Source organism: Pogona vitticeps, chromosome 1 (genome assembly GCF_051106095.1).
Source record: "Pogona vitticeps strain Pit_001003342236 chromosome 1, PviZW2.1, whole genome shotgun sequence".
Taxonomy (NCBI): Eukaryota; Metazoa; Chordata; class Lepidosauria; order Squamata; family Agamidae; genus Pogona; species Pogona vitticeps.
In genome coordinates, this window is record NC_135783.1 from 197,944,492 (window position 1) to 197,960,039 (window position 15,548).

General features: G+C 43.7%; 1 protein-coding gene across 12 annotated transcripts in view; it reads left to right on the forward strand.

Moving 5' to 3' along the window:
* SESTD1 (SEC14 and spectrin domain containing 1) overlaps positions 1-15,548 on the forward strand; it is a 95,252-nt gene that overhangs the window by 55,895 nt on the left and 23,809 nt on the right. For all 12 annotated transcript variants that reach the window (XM_078393852.1, XM_072980804.2, XM_072980824.2 and 9 more), the window contains 2 exons: positions 7,125-7,180; positions 9,550-9,761. In XM_078393852.1, coding sequence (XP_078249978.1) covers positions 7,125-7,180; positions 9,550-9,761 — 268 coding nt within the window. The remainder of the gene's footprint in view (positions 1-7,124; positions 7,181-9,549; positions 9,762-15,548) is intronic.

Consider the following 15,548-nt stretch of genomic DNA (forward strand, 5'->3'; position numbering starts at 1 on the left):
AGAAACACCCCCCCCAGCCTTTTCATCTTGAACCCCAACCTTTTTTGTGTATCATGATGCATTTTCAGTGTACAGTACTTGCAAAGACTGTATTTGTTGCTGAGCTCATAGAAGATAATTGAACTGATGATATATTTGTCTGACAGAGCTACGGAAGCTGTGTGCATATTAATACAGTGGTGCCTCGCAAGACGAGCACTTTGTTTAACGAAGAAATAGCATTGTTACATAACAGCACTGATGTTACCTGTCTGTCATGGGTTTGGAGGGAAAGTTCCATCCTATGGGGAGTGGAAGGCGGGACATCAGGAGGAGGGGCTGTACTGTATAAATATGTGATGCCTGTGTGGTGAAGAGGAGATGCTGAGACAGACTGTGAGACACTGGGTTGGGACGAAGCAGCAGCTGGGGAAGAAGAAGCTGTTGTGGGAGTCTGGGTGTCTGACAGGGTACTACTGTGTGTCAGAGTACCAACCTGATAAGTTCAGGTGTCTGTGGGTTAGCCAGAACTGATGGGTTCAGGGTCTGTGCTTTAAGTTAAAGGTTCTAGGTGAACCAAACTGTATGCTTGTGTGTGTGAGAATAAGCCACGTTACTTTATTTTATTCACCTGATTGTTTTATTTACCCTGTTTGTATTTAAAATAAACCTTATTCTTTTAATTGTTTAAAAATCCATCCCTGGTCTGTGTGACTTATTATAGGGAATGGTTGGTGGCAGCTTAGTAACTGTGTGATAGATCCCAGTAGGTCTGGGTTTGTCACATTGATTGGTGTCCAGCGTGTGGGATACGACTGGTCCAGTTGTCCAGCGGTCCAGCAAAGCCTTGGCAAGTGTGCCCAGAGCAAGGGGGGTCTAGTCAGGGACAGTCTGAGGCGCGTAGGTAATCTTCTAGGTGTACCTCACGGGGAGGTGCGCTAGTAGAAGAACGTGCCAACTGGGGAGACTTAGATTAAGGTGCTCTGAGGCAGCCTAGTTTTGGCGGGAAAAAGCTGAGGCAAATCTGCGTAGCAACAGTGAGCTAGCTTGCCAGCTGAGAGGCCCAGCAGAGGGGGGTAGGCTCTGACTCGATACTGTTGCAATTTAAGTGCTGAAGAACAGCAGCAATCTCTGGGGAGAGCTGGTTCTGAGGCAAAAAGGAAAAAAAGTGGTCGTTTTATTCTGAGGCTTGACTTTTTAAAGCAGCCTGTTCTGAGGGGGGGGTTATGCCCTTGACTCGAAGCCAAGTAGCAGACATGAGTGAAGTGAAAGACCCCCAGATTGACCAAGGTTCTGAGGATGAATTTGGCTCAGTGCAAGGTGACAGCACAGGAGAGCAGGACCCAGAACTCAGAAAATTGCTCATAGCCCAACAGCATGAACTGAGGATGAGGCAATTGGAAAAAGAAGAAAGATTAGAGAGAGAGAAAATTGCTCTGGAAAAAGAAAGAATGGCGTTTGAATTAAGAAAACTGGAAATGATGAACCAGAACAATAATAACAATAGGGATTCTGAGGGAGGCCAGTTGTCTAAAGCTGACCTGAAGAAATTCCCTGTGTACCACAAGGGAGATTGTCCTGAGGTGTTCTTTTCCTTAGTGGAAAGAGCGTTTGTGGACTTCTCAGTGAGGGAAACTGAGAAGATGACCATCATGCGATCTTTAATCAGTGGTAGCCTGGCTGAGGTTTATGCCGAGATGCCTGAGGAACGGATGAAAGATTTTGCAGAGTTTAAAAAACTGGTGTTTGCCAGACATGGGATAAATGCAGAGCAGCTGAGACAAAGATTCAGGTCCCTCACTAAAAAACCAGAACAGACTTTTACCCAAGTGGGGGCCCAATTGGTGAGGCTGCTTGAGAAATGGCTATCGCAGGAGGGGACAGAGACCTATGAACAGCTTAAAGACTTGATAGCCCTGGAACAGTTCTATTCAGTTCTGCATGGGGAATTGAAATTCCAGGTGAGGGAAAGGAAACCGAAATCTGTGGCAGCAGCCGCAGAAATCGCAGATTTTATCTCCCAAATAAGAAAGCCCTTGGGTGAGGGGAAATCTGTAGGTAAACCCAAAGAAACCTACAGCAAGTACTCTCAGGGACCAGGGAAAAGCCAGCAAGGGGGAGGGGCCCATGGTGAAGGGAAGCCCTCAGGCATGAAACCAAGCCCTCAGAATTTGGAGGGAAAACCGAAACCAGAGGAGAGAGAATCCAAATACCCTAGAAAATGCTATTTCTGTCAGGGAAAGGGTCATCTGATCTCAGAATGTGAGAAATTGAAGCAGCTAAAAGGAATGGTGCCTCAGAATTCTAGTGGGACCAAGCCAAAAGCTGTGTTCTGTGTCCAGAAAGAGCAAAGCTCATTGTCACAGAGGGAGCCTGTTGCCATGACTACTCAGTCTGGAACAGCTACCTATGCTGATCAGGCTGAGGAAAATGGTCCTCTTGGGGAGGTAAAGCGCTGCTTGCTGGTAAAAACAGATTCTCAGTTGTTTGAGACAGCCGGGGTGGACGTAGGAATACTTGACCGTCAGTATAGGGGGCTGCGGGACACTTGTTCCCAGGTAACCCTGTGCCATCCAGATATTATTCCTAGGGAGTTTATAATCCCAAATGAGAGCATGAAGGTGGCAGGGATTGAGGGGCAGATAATCTCTCTGCCAGTAGCAGAGGTACCTGTCAACTTTCAAGGCTGGAGGGGAGATTGGCGGATAGCGATTTCATCGACTCTGCCAGCAGCCGTGCTCGTGGGAAATGACCTGGCTGAACATGTGAAACGGGTGCTAGTGATTACACGCTCACAAGCCACCACAGGGACAGTTCAGGGGGGTAATGATGAGCCAGAGACGGAAGCAGGTGGGGGAAGTTCAGAAGCTGTGGTGGAAACCTTAACCACAGACAGCAGATTTGGACAGGAGCAAAAGGCAGACGCCACTCTCCAAAAGTGTCTTGAACAGGTGACTGACGCCCAGCTAACACCTGAGACCCCAGTGAGATTTCTGGAGAAAAAGGGGATTTTATATAGAGAAACCCTGAGGAATATCTCAAAAGGGGGAGATGGGATCAGAAGTCAGCTGGTGGTACCTGAAAAGTATCGCCCCATGATCTTACAAAGGGGGCACTCTGACATGTTTGCTGCACACTTAGGGGTCAACAAGACACAGCAGAGAATCACACAGAATTTCTACTGGCCTGACATAGGGAAGCAGATCAGGGAGTTCTGTAAACAATGTGATGTGTGTCAAAGGCAGGGGAATAACCGCGATAGGACCAAAGCAAAGTTGTGCCCTTTGCCTGTGATTGACACTCCGTTTAAATGCATAGGGGTGGATATTGTGGGACCTTTGCCCAAGGCCACAAAGAGGGGGAACAGGTTCATCCTAACAATTGTGGACCATGCCACAAGGTATCCTGAAGCCATACCCCTGACTAACATTGAAACTAACACAGTGGCCGATGCTTTGGTGGGGTATATGTCCAGGATGGGATTTGCCTCAGAGATAATCACAGATTTGGGCGCATCGTTCACATCAAAGCTCATGAAACGCTTATGGCAGATCTGTGGAATTAAGCACAAGGAAACCACTGCTTATCATCCTGAAAGCAATGGGTTAACTGAGAAGTTCAATGGGACTCTAATGCGCATGATTAGGGCTTACTTGGCAGAGAATCCAAACAATTGGGACCAGAAGCTGCAATCCCTTTTGTTTGCTTATCGATCAGTGCCACAAGCCAGTACCGGGTTTAGTCCATTTGAACTTCTATTTGGGAGACGGGTGAAAGGGCCCCTTGATTTGATCAAACAAAATTGGGAGCAGATCACCCAGGATGACCCACAAGACGTTGTGACTTACATAGACACCTTGATGAATGACCTAAAGCGAAATCTAGAGCTGGCAGCAGAAAACCTGCAAGCGCAGAAGGTCAAACAGAAAACATGGTATGACCGCAAAGCTAGAGAGAGGCACTTTGACCCGGGGGAGGAAGTGCTTTGGCTTAGGCCCTGCAGAGAGAATAAACTGCAGCTCAAATGGGCAGGACCATATAGGGTCATTTCCAAGATGTCAGACCTGAACTACCTTATAGAGCAGGAGGAGAACCAAGCAAGGAGGGTGGTTCATGTGAATGCCCTAAAACCCTACTACAGAGGGGAACAGAGGGTTCTATTTGCTATAAAAGCAGCTGAGAGTGAGGAAGCTGAATTACCCTTCTGGGAGGGTAGAGGGGAAGTAAAATACAACCCAGAGGAGGTAAAGATCAGTCCTGCACTCACCCAAGACCAGCAGCAAGAACTAAAAATGCTGCTTAGTAAATATCAGCAGGTGTTTTCCAACAAGCCGGGGATAGTGAAGGGAGTGATGCATCGGATCCAAACAGGGGATGCACCCCCGCAGGCAGTATCCCCATACCGAGTAACGGGACCCTATAGGGACAAGGTGCGGAAGGAGCTGGACGAGATGCTGAGGGAGAACATAATCGTCCCCTCTTCTAGTCCTTGGTCCTCTCCAATAGTCCTTGTGGACAAGCCTGATGGGAGCATTAGGTTTTGTGTTGATTACAGGAAGTTAAACCGTGTAACCACTCCTGATGCCTACCCAATGCCCAGGCTAGACAACCTGATTGAAACCATAGGGGGTTGTCGGTTCATCTCATCATTGGACCTGGTAAAGGGATATTGGCAATTAAGAATTGATCCCAGGGATCAAGAAAAGACTGCCTTTTGCAGCCCTTTTGGTCTCTATGAGTTTCGAGTCCTGAGCTTTGGTCTCAGAAATGCACCAGCCACATTCCAAAGGCTGATGGACCAGACCTTGGCAGGGCTCAGTGACTTTACAGTGGCCTACATTGACGACATAGGGATCTTCAGTAATACCTGGGAAGATCACCTGATACACCTGGAGTTAGTGCTGCAGAGGTTAAGTGCAGCAGGGCTAACAGTAAAGGCCAGCAAGTGTCAGCTGGGTAGCCCAGAAATAAAATACTTGGGTCACATGGTAGGGGGAGGAATGATAAAACCCCTGGAGGCCAAAATAGAAGCTGTTCGAGATTGGCCTAGACCCACCACCAAGAGAAAAGTCAAATCATTTCTTGGGTTGGTGGGCTACTACAGAAAGTTCATCCCGAGGTTTAGCGAGATTGCGGCTCCGCTGACCGATCTGACGAGGAAGAAGGCTGATGACCGCATCCCGTGGACCAGCGACTGTGAGGCGGCGTTCCAGAGGTTGAAGGAGGCGTTAATCAACTATCCTGTCCTGCGTGCTCCAGACTTCGACCGGGAGTTCATCATCTACACCGATGCGTCTAACAGCGGGGTAGGAGCAGTTCTGTGCCAGGAGGATGAGAAGGGTGACCAGCATCCAGTGTCCTACCTGAGTAGGAAACTTCAAAAAGGTGAGAGACATTTGGCAACCGTGGAGAAGGAGTGTTTGGCCATAGTCTACGCGATCCAGAAGGCCAAGCCTTACATCTGGGGAAGACATTTTGTTCTGTGTACTGACCATTCACCATTGCAATGGTTAAAGACTATGAAAACCCACAATAGCAAACTTATGAGGTGGGCTTTGAACTTACAGGACTATGACTTTGAAGTGAAGGTGGTCAGAGGGTCAGTGAACTGTGTTGCTGACGCCTTATCAAGAAGACCTGAAGACTGAAGACGGCGAAAGAACATGGACTATATGTATATAATGAAGACAAAAAGTTAAAATGTACCTGGTTTTAAATTGGTTTGTATTAATAAAGGTAAAATTGATGTAACGCATATGGTAAATGTTTGAAATGCCTATTTGCTATGTTTAACTTGGAGTGTAAGTATATGTAAGTATTATAGGGTATGTGTAACTGTTGTTGTATGTTTTATACAGGTTGTTTTTTGGTGAAAAGCACCTTAGCTTTCCCCCTACAAAACAACTTATAAAGAGGGGAGGTGTTACATAACAGCACTGATGTTACCTGTCTGTCATGGGTTTGGAGGGAAAGTTCCATCCTATGGGGAGTGGAAGGCGGGACATCAGGAGGAGGGGCTGTACTGTATAAATATGTGATGCCTGTGTGGTGAAGAGGAGATGCTGAGACAGACTGTGAGACACTGGGTTGGGACGAAGCAGCAGCTGGGGAAGAAGAAGCTGTTGTGGGAGTCTGGGTGTCTGACAGGGTACTACTGTGTGTCAGAGTACCAACCTGATAAGTTCAGGTGTCTGTGGGTTAGCCAGAACTGATGGGTTCAGGGTCTGTGCTTTAAGTTAAAGGTTCTAGGTGAACCAAACTGTATGCTTGTGTGTGTGAGAATAAGCCACGTTACTTTATTTTATTCACCTGATTGTTTTATTTACCCTGTTTGTATTTAAAATAAACCTTATTCTTTTAATTGTTTAAAAATCCATCCCTGGTCTGTGTGACTTATTATAGGGAATGGTTGGTGGCAGCTTAGTAACTGTGTGATAGATCCCAGTAGGTCTGGGTTTGTCACAAGCATAACGAAGAAGTTTTTGCGATCGCAAAAGCGATCACAAAACGATGTTTCCTATGGGGTTTTTTCGCTTTGCGATGATCGGTTACCTGCTTTGCTAACCGATTATCGCAAAACGAAGATTTTTGCACAGCTAATCGGCGGTTTCAAAATGGCCGCCAGGTAAAAAAAATGGCCGCTGGCTGTTTTCTGGGACAAATTCCTCACTGCACAGGCAGCGAAAATGGCCGTGCTATGGAGGATCTTCCCTGGACTGTGAGTTTCAAGCCCATAGGAGCGCATTAATCGGGTTTTAATGTGTTTCTATGGGCTTTTTAAAATCGCTTTACGATGTTTTCGTTCTACAGCAATTTTGCTGGAACGAATTAACATCATAATGCGAGGCACCACTGTAAATGTTTTTCAAGGCTTATTGATCTCTTGTATTTGAAAAATAATGGGTATGGACAGGATTATCACCTCAAAATCTCAAATGTCCCAGGGTTCTTGAGATTTAATAAAAATTCTTTGGACAAGGTCAAAAGTGAAACCCTTATTTTAATACAAATATATTTAGGCTTTGTAATATCGGGGGGGGGGAGGATCGTGAAATTCAGGTGTTCTTTGCTTTCTCCTCCTATCCAAGGATTGAAATTCTTTTTTGATTTACAAGTAATTAACAGTGATTTACTTTTGTTTCAAGGTCTATTGACTTAAATTTTATGCCATCTGTCGATCCTGAGACTGTTCTACAGACAGGTATGGTGGGCTGAAATTGGTGCACTATGGCATCATTACTGTTCCTTTGATTTATTTTTTATGAATTGTTATGAATGTGGACATAATGGTAATAGCTTATTCCTAGAGCTATCAGTTAACTAAAATCCTCATAGTAAATCAATCAATCAATTATAATACAATAATGCATCTAAAATGTATTACATCTCACGTTAAGTTATCATTTTTCTGTTCATCACTGTTCTGCCTTCTCGTGTTTCTGGGAATAGCAGCTGTAGAGAAATAATGGACCATTTTGCTGAAATTGCTAATCAGCACCTGAGAATGCCAAGAAGGCAATTAAGAATTCAAGCTCTTTTATAAATGAGGAGTTGGAAGGATAATGGGGCCATAGTCTTGGAGATCTGTTTATTTAAGACTAAAGTGGAATGAAAAGTAGAATGCAGGTAGGGGAAGACAGTGGAGTGTCTTATCAAACACAGAGCAGAACCCCTTGTGAAACCAATTTTGTGGCACTAGAGATGTGAAAGCATTTTCCCTCTCACCTTACACCTGTGTCTGCACTGTGCCAGCCCATGGAACCTTTTTTAGGTGTGAGGGACACATTAACAGTCTGACCCAGAAAGAGAATTATCTGTACTCTTGACAGCACACTAAAACATTTTCAAGATCAATTGAAGATTAACATTGCTCATATGTCACAAATTAGACTCCCCAGTGAGCACAGTTCCAACAGGAAAGATGTCTTAATACTGACTGGTCCAGATACATTGGGTGTTCTGAGTCAAGAATATGGACATATTACTGGACATCAGATCTGAGCAACCACCAGTACATTCAATCCTAGCCCTTGTGACTTTCACCAGAGAGAGGATGTTTCCACTCATGGGAAAAGATAACAACAAATGATATATTAATGTTTTAATGTATAGAACTAATCCATTAATCCCTATTAATAGGGTTACTATAAGTTGGAAGGAACTAGACAGCACATAAAAATAACAATCAATAAAACCGTTACTGCTATGATTTGGAGTGCTGTCTTCAGTGTGATTGTTCTAATACACAGGCTTTTTTTTTATTACCACTAATGATGAACAGCTTCCTCATTCCCTCCAAGATTCTGTATCGTGCCATCTTTGCAGCCCCAGATTAGATTTGTATGGAAAGTGGAAGAGACTCATGTCATCAATACAAAGAAGCCGCATGTCATTTTTATTCTTCAGCAACAAACAGAGTGGATAAAAATGGATGTTAGAATTAAATTTTCTTTTTTAAAAAAAAAAAAATATATCAGATTTTTTAAAAAGAAAATTGTTAAAATGCCTTTTCTTTTAAGGAGAGCCCCGTATGATAATGATTTTAATTTAAAATGTGTTATGCCTCAGAGATCTCATTATGGAACAAACGTTATAAATTTTGGTTCTTTATTATGAGATACTGGCCTAAATTCTGCTGTTAAACTCTTTAACCTACTTTAGCATAGTAATTCACAGACACATTTGAATCAGTGTAACTTATGGAGGAGTTGACTCACCCCCCCACTGATTGTGATTGACTGTGCTAAGATGCATCCGTGTATCTGACATAATATTTTTCAAAACAATTTTTAAACAGTTTCTGAATTAGGGTCCCATTTCATAAGGTGTTGTAGACCTCTGCGTATGTTACTTAGATCATTGGTTCCTGACCCAATTGTTCTTGGACCACAACTCCCAGCACCCCAAACCAGCACTGCTTCTGAGAGTTGCAGTCCAAGAACACCAGAGTTACCCAAGGTTGGGAACCACTGATTTAGATGGATATTTCTGTCTCTTTTTGTACTGGGTCTAGTAAATATTGTCAGGATAATGTGAAGTTCTCAGATAGGGTTTGTGTCTCCATCTCTTCATTCTTGTCAACTGACTTGATTAGCCATGTCTTCCACCTCTGACTGAAGTTTTTCCTGGCGCTTTTGTCCTCAACAAGATACAGTGTTGAAATACTTGAAAAGCTTTTTAGAATGCCCAGCAATACTTTTGATAGTTACCTTGAATTATGCCAATTCTTTTAGAGAGGCAACTCTAGTTTTTACTCTCTGCAATTTTGAATAGATAAAATCAAACCTGTATCTCTTTTTCTAAAAAGACTTTCAGGTACTAGAACTATTAATGAATAAAGGATTATTGAAGAAGGAGTGAATCTGGGCAAGGAGATCACATATATTAGGGTTACTAGAAGCAAGAATGCAGTTTGGTAGGGAATCCATGTTTTTAAATCAAATCTTTCAGCTTGATTTAAATCAGATCTATTTTGGCAGGAAGTCTTCCAAATTTACCTTCGCAGCTTTGGCTCATTTTTAACTGACTTTGTGTATTTTATTCATAAGATTATTTCTTTGTAATGTTAAGGTCATGAGCTTTTATCTGAATTGCAACAACGCCGCTTTAATGGTTCAGATGGAGGGGTCTCGTGGTCGCCGATGGATGATGAACTGCTTGCTCAGCCCCAGGTTATGAAGTTGTTAGATTCACTCAGAGAACAGTATACACGGTATCAAGAAGTATGCAGACAACGGAGCAAGCGCACTCAGCTTGAGGAGATTCAGCAGAAGGTAATGCAGGTAGGTGACAAACTCCACTGAGTTTATTTCGCTTATAGGCAATAAAATAGCCTGGCCTAGAAGATTACCTCACGTTCACCATGAACAGTGTTTTTCCAGCAGTGGTGTTTCCCCCATGATGTGTCCATCAGCTGACTCTGGTTACTGAACATTTCTGTCAGAGAGCTGACAGTCCAGCAGAATTCACTGTCAGCAAAATGATACCTCACCTTATAAGATCTTTGTTGGAAAGACTGAACAATCTGAAAGAAAGAGAGAGAATGACTGGTCATCATACATTCTTTATGGTGATTCTCCATCAACTGTACTATGAGATGGAATTTATACCCTTGTCTCTCTTGACCCTCTAAGCTGCCAGGTGTCATTTACTGTGTTATTTTACTCTGCAGTTTATTTTCACCTGAAATACTAGATGGCAATATCCTTCCTATGTGTGTTTGGGGTACCATGTGAACCACTTTTTAAAGTGTTCAAGTGGCACCCAGCAATTGCCACTTGAACACTTTTAAAAGTGTTCAATTGCTTCCAAGTACGTATGTTATCAAAGTACTTAATAATAATAATCTGCTTCTGTTGGATTACAGTGGGCCCTCGACTTACGAACTTAATCCGTTCTGGGAGGACGTTCGTACCTCGGAAAATTCGTAAGTCGACCTACCATTTCCCATTGAAATGCATGGGAACGGAATTAATCTGTTCCAGCATTTCAAAAAAATACATGTACAAAAATAAAAATAAAAAGAGCAAGTCCCACGTTGGGACTGCAAAACACACACACACACAGAGAGAAACATAACCCCCCCAGTCCAAACCCACCCTCCAAAACACACACAAAACAGTTTTTTTTTAAAAGGACTTATCAGTCCGAAGCCTCACGGCGCTCCACGTGGCCGGGGGCGAGCGGCCTGGCGCCCAGCCTGCTCTAGCCGCCCAGTGTGCCGATGCCTCCGCACGGCTGGGGGCGAGCGGCCAGGCTCCTGGCCAGCTCTAGCCTCCCAGTGCTCCGCTGCCTTTGGAGCTTTAAAAGGGCTTCCTTCAATGTCGGGGAAAGCCCTTTGAAACCTCTGAAGGCACCAATCACGGCAGCGAGGACCCCCAGGAAGGTCTCCCATGGTGGCGTGTAAGCCCTGGGAGACCTCCCTGGGGGTCCCCGCCGCCGTGATGGGTGGCTTCGGAAGCAATCCAGGCTGCTGGGGAGAAATCAGTTCCCTCTTTTCACCCGATGCTGAGTCCCCTTCACGCCGGCTGAGCTCAGCCCAGCGCGAAGAGGACTCAGCATCGGGTGAAAGGAGGGAGCTAATTTCTCCCTGGCCGGCTGGCTTGCTTTTCCGGCTTGCTTTCTCCCTGCCCTTTTGGCTTCGGAGGTTTCAGAAGGCTTGCTCCAATGTCGGAGGAAGCCTTTTGAAAGTTCCAAAGGAAGGAAGAAAGGGCAGGAAATTCGAATTTCCTGCCCTTTCTCCCAGCCTTTTGGGTTCATAACCCGATTTCCATTCGCAAGTAGGGTTACTACTTGCAATGAGATCGGGTTCGTAACCCGAAATGTTCGTAACTAGGGCCGTTCGTAAGTCGAGGACCCACTGTGTGTGTTAAAGTAGGCTTGTTGTTGTTTAGTCGTTAAGTCATGTCCGACTCTTTGTGACCCCATGGACCAGAGCCCGCCAGGCCCTCCTGTCTTCCACTGCCTCCCGGACTTTGGTCAAATTCATGTTGATAGCTTCGATGACACTGTCCAACCATCCCATCCTCTGTCGTCCCCTTCTCCTCTTGCCCTCACACTTTGCCAACATGAGGGTCTTCTCCAGGGAGTCTTCTTTTCTCATGAGATGGCCAAAGTACTGGAGCCTCAGCTTCAGGATCTGTCCTTCCAGTGAGCACTCAAGGTTGATTTCCTTCAAAATGGATAGGTTTGTTCTCCTTGCAATCCAGGGGACTCCAGGAGTCTCCTCCAGCACCACAGTTCAAAAGGATCAATTCTTTGGCGGTCAGCCTTCTTTATTGTCCAGTTCTTGCTTCCGTACATCGCTACTGGAAAACCATAGCTTTGACTATGCGGACTTTTGCCGGCAAGGTGATGCCTCTGCTTTTTAAGATGCTGTCTAGGTTTGTCATCACTTTCATCCCAAGAAGCAGGTGTCTTTTAATTTTGTGGCTGCTGTCACCATCTGCAGTGATCATGGCACCCAGGAAAGTAAAATCTGTCACTGCCTTCCATAACTTCCCCTTCTATTTGCCAGGAGGTGATGGGACCAGTGTTCATGATGTTAGTGTTTTCGATGTTGAGCTTCAGACCACTTGTGCTCTCTTTCACCCTCATTAAGAGGTTCTTTAATTCCTCCTCACTTTCTGCCATCAGAGTGGTATCATCTGCATATCTGAGGTTGTTGATATTTCTTCCAGCAATCTTAATTCTGGTTTGGGATTCCTCCAGTCCAGCCTTTCGCATGATGTATTCTGCATATAAGTTAAATAAGCCGGGGAACAATATACAGCCTTGTCGTACTCCTTTCCCAATTTTGATCCAATCAGTTGTTCCATATCCCATTCCTAACTGTTGCTTCCTCTCCCACATAGGGATTTCTCAAGAGATGGATAAGGTGGTCAGGCACTCCCATTTCTTTAAGAACTTGCCATAGTTTGCTGTGGTCCACACAGTCAAAGGCTTTTGCATGGTCAATGAAGCAGAGGTAAATGTTTTTCTGGAACTCTCTGGCTTTCTCTGTAATCCAGCACATATTAGCAATTTGGTCTCTAGTTCCTCTGCCTCTTCAAAATCCAGCTTGTACTTCTGGGAGTTCTTGGTCCACATACTCTCTGGTAGGATTTTGAGCATAACCTTGCTAGCGTGGGAAATGAGTGTAATTGTACAGTATTTCGAGTATTCTTTGGCGCTGCCCTTCTTTGGGATTGGGACGTAGACTGATTTTTTCCGATCCTCTTGCTACTGCTGAGTTTTCCAAATTTGCTGGCATAATATCTCCAATTTTCTTGAACAGATCTGTGGTTTTTACCTTTCTATTATTTTCTCCTATTTCTTTGCACTGTTCATTTAAGAAGGCCCTCTTGTCTCTCCTTGCTATTCTTTGGAAGTCTGCATTCCATTTTCTGTAACTTTCCCTATCTCCCTTGCATTTTCTTTCCCTTCTCTTCTCTGCTATTTTTAAGGCCTCATTGGACAGCCACTTTGCTTTTTTGCATTTCCTTTTCTTTGGGATGGTTTTTGTTGCTGCTTCCTGTACAATGTTACGGGCCTCCATCCATAGTTCTTCAGGCACTCTGTCCACCAAATCTAGTTCCTTAAATCTATTCTTCACTTCCACTGTGTATTCATAAGGGATTTGGTTTAGATTATACCTGACTAGCCCAGTGGTTTTTTCTACTTTCTTCAGTTTAAGCTTGAGTTTTGCTATAAGAAGCTTTAGAGCCACAATCAGCTGCAGGTCTTGCTTTTGCTGACTGTGTAGAGCTTCTCCATCTTTGGCTGCAGAGAATATAATCATTCTGATTTCAATATTGCCCATCTGGTGATGTCCATGTGTAGAGTTGCTTCTTGTGTTGTTGGAAAAGAGTGTTTGTGGTGACCAGCTCGTTTTCTTGGCAAAACTCTATTAGCCTTTGCCCTGCTTCGTTTTGAACTCCAAGGCCAAACTTACCTGTTGCTCCTTTTATCTCTTGATTCTCTACTTTAGCATTCCAGTCCCCTATAATGAGAAGAACATCTTTCTTTGGTGTCAGTTCTAGAAGGTGTTGTAAGTCTTCATAGAATTGGTCAATTTTAGCCACTTCAGTATCGGTGGTTGGTGCATAAACTTGGATGACGGTGATATTGAAAGGTCTGCCTTGGATTCATATTGAAATCATTGTATCATTTTTGAGATTGTATCCCAGTACAGCTTTTCCCACTCTTTTGTTGACTATGAGGGCTACTCCATTCCTTCTGTGGGATTCTTGCCCACAGTAGTAGATATGATAATAGGCTGAATTGAATTTGCCCATTCCCGTCCATTTTAGTTCACTGACGCCCAGGATGTCAATGTTTATTCTTGCCCTCTCCTGTTTGGCCACCTCCAGCTTACCAAGGTTCATAGATCTTATATTCCAAATTCCTATTCAGCATTTTTCTTTGCAGCATTGGACTTTCCTTTCACTTCCAGGCACACCCACAGCTGAGCGTCCTTTTGGGTTTGACCCAACCACTTCATTAGCTCCTTCACTCTTCCTCAGTAGCATGTTGGACACCTTCTGACCTGAGGGGCTCATCTTCCAGCATCATATCTTTTAGCCTTTTGTTTCTATTCATGGGGTTTTCTTGGCAAAGATACTGGAATGGCTTGCCAGTTCCTGCTCTAGGTGGATTGCGTTTTGTTAGAACTCTCCACTAGGACCTGTCCATCTTGAATGTCCCTGCACGGCATAGCCCATAGCTTCTCTGAATTACTCAAGCCTCTTCGCCACGACAAGGCAGCAATCCATGAAGGCTACAGATGTTTTAAATAGAAGTTCTCGTGGCCCAAAAAATAAAGGCTGTTGTTGCATTCTTAAATGCGCTCTCTCTCTCTCTCTCTCTCTCTCTCTCTCTCTCTCTCTCTCTGTGTGTGTGTGTGTGTGTGTGTGTGTGTGTGTGTGTGTGTTCTGAAGCTATTTATGGTACATAGAACACAAATAACAGTTTATTTTACTGACAGATATATAAATGGGTTAGTATATCCTATGATTAAAATCCAGTGTTTGCAGTATGGTCTGTTCATACAGTGAGTAATAAAGTGGGGGTGGGGGTGGGGGTGGAAGAGACGCACTTGAAATGAATTTACCTAAAGGTCAAGAACGGTCCTAGAGTTTTAGAAATCTGTAGTATTTGGGGTTTTTTTTGCAGACATTGTCTTGGAAAAGATACTAAAGCAAATGCTTCTGCTTTCTAGTATTTTGGATGTAGTTAAATAAAATAGCAAACACATCTTCTGTAGAGCACAGTCCTTCACCACAGGTTAAAATATGAAAATTGAATGAATTGGCTATTGCGTGATGTCAATATAAACAAAATATTGGATTTCTTACTATGATAGCTCAAGTATTCAAATGCTCAGAGCAAAGATGGGTTGATAGAAATGAAGTTTATAACCCAGTTTTGGCAAACTGCCATCATTAATGCATTTAAATAGACTTGTTTACTGGGGCATCAAGCTCAATTTGCATCATTCTGATTAGAAATTGTCATCCATTTGCTCTCTCCCTGTTACTGAAGCCACATAGTAAATGAACTGAACTCTTTGCAAGCCATAAAAGGAACCATTTGGTGTTTTTTTATTATTTAGTAATCCATTTAGAAGTTACCTGCTCAAGATAATTTAAATATTCAGGGTAGCGGCCGCCAGGTTAACTCTAATAGATCCATGAGAGATGTGTATCATTAATTTAGCTCTCCACATATGTATATCAAGAGTATACACTTTCTTGGTGATAAATATTGGAATCTGAATAAAAGGGTGTTGTAGAGAAAGACAGTAAGCAATTTTCTTGTCTGTTTGGAGCTACAAACAATTGGTTCAACATTAATTCTTGTATATTTTGAACCAAGCAATTTCAGATCACAATTCCTTGTTGAAACCAGCTATATTTGGTTTTCACCGTATCTTCTGGTTGCAGCAACATGAGAGTTTAATTAACAGCACTTGTCACGAGTGGATGGGTGTGAAAAACTTCCAAATTCCTACTCATCCTCTCTGGCTATGTGGGAGGAAAAGAAGGGATTTTTGGAAACCTAGGCGCTGGGATCCACTCTTGCTTGTGCCT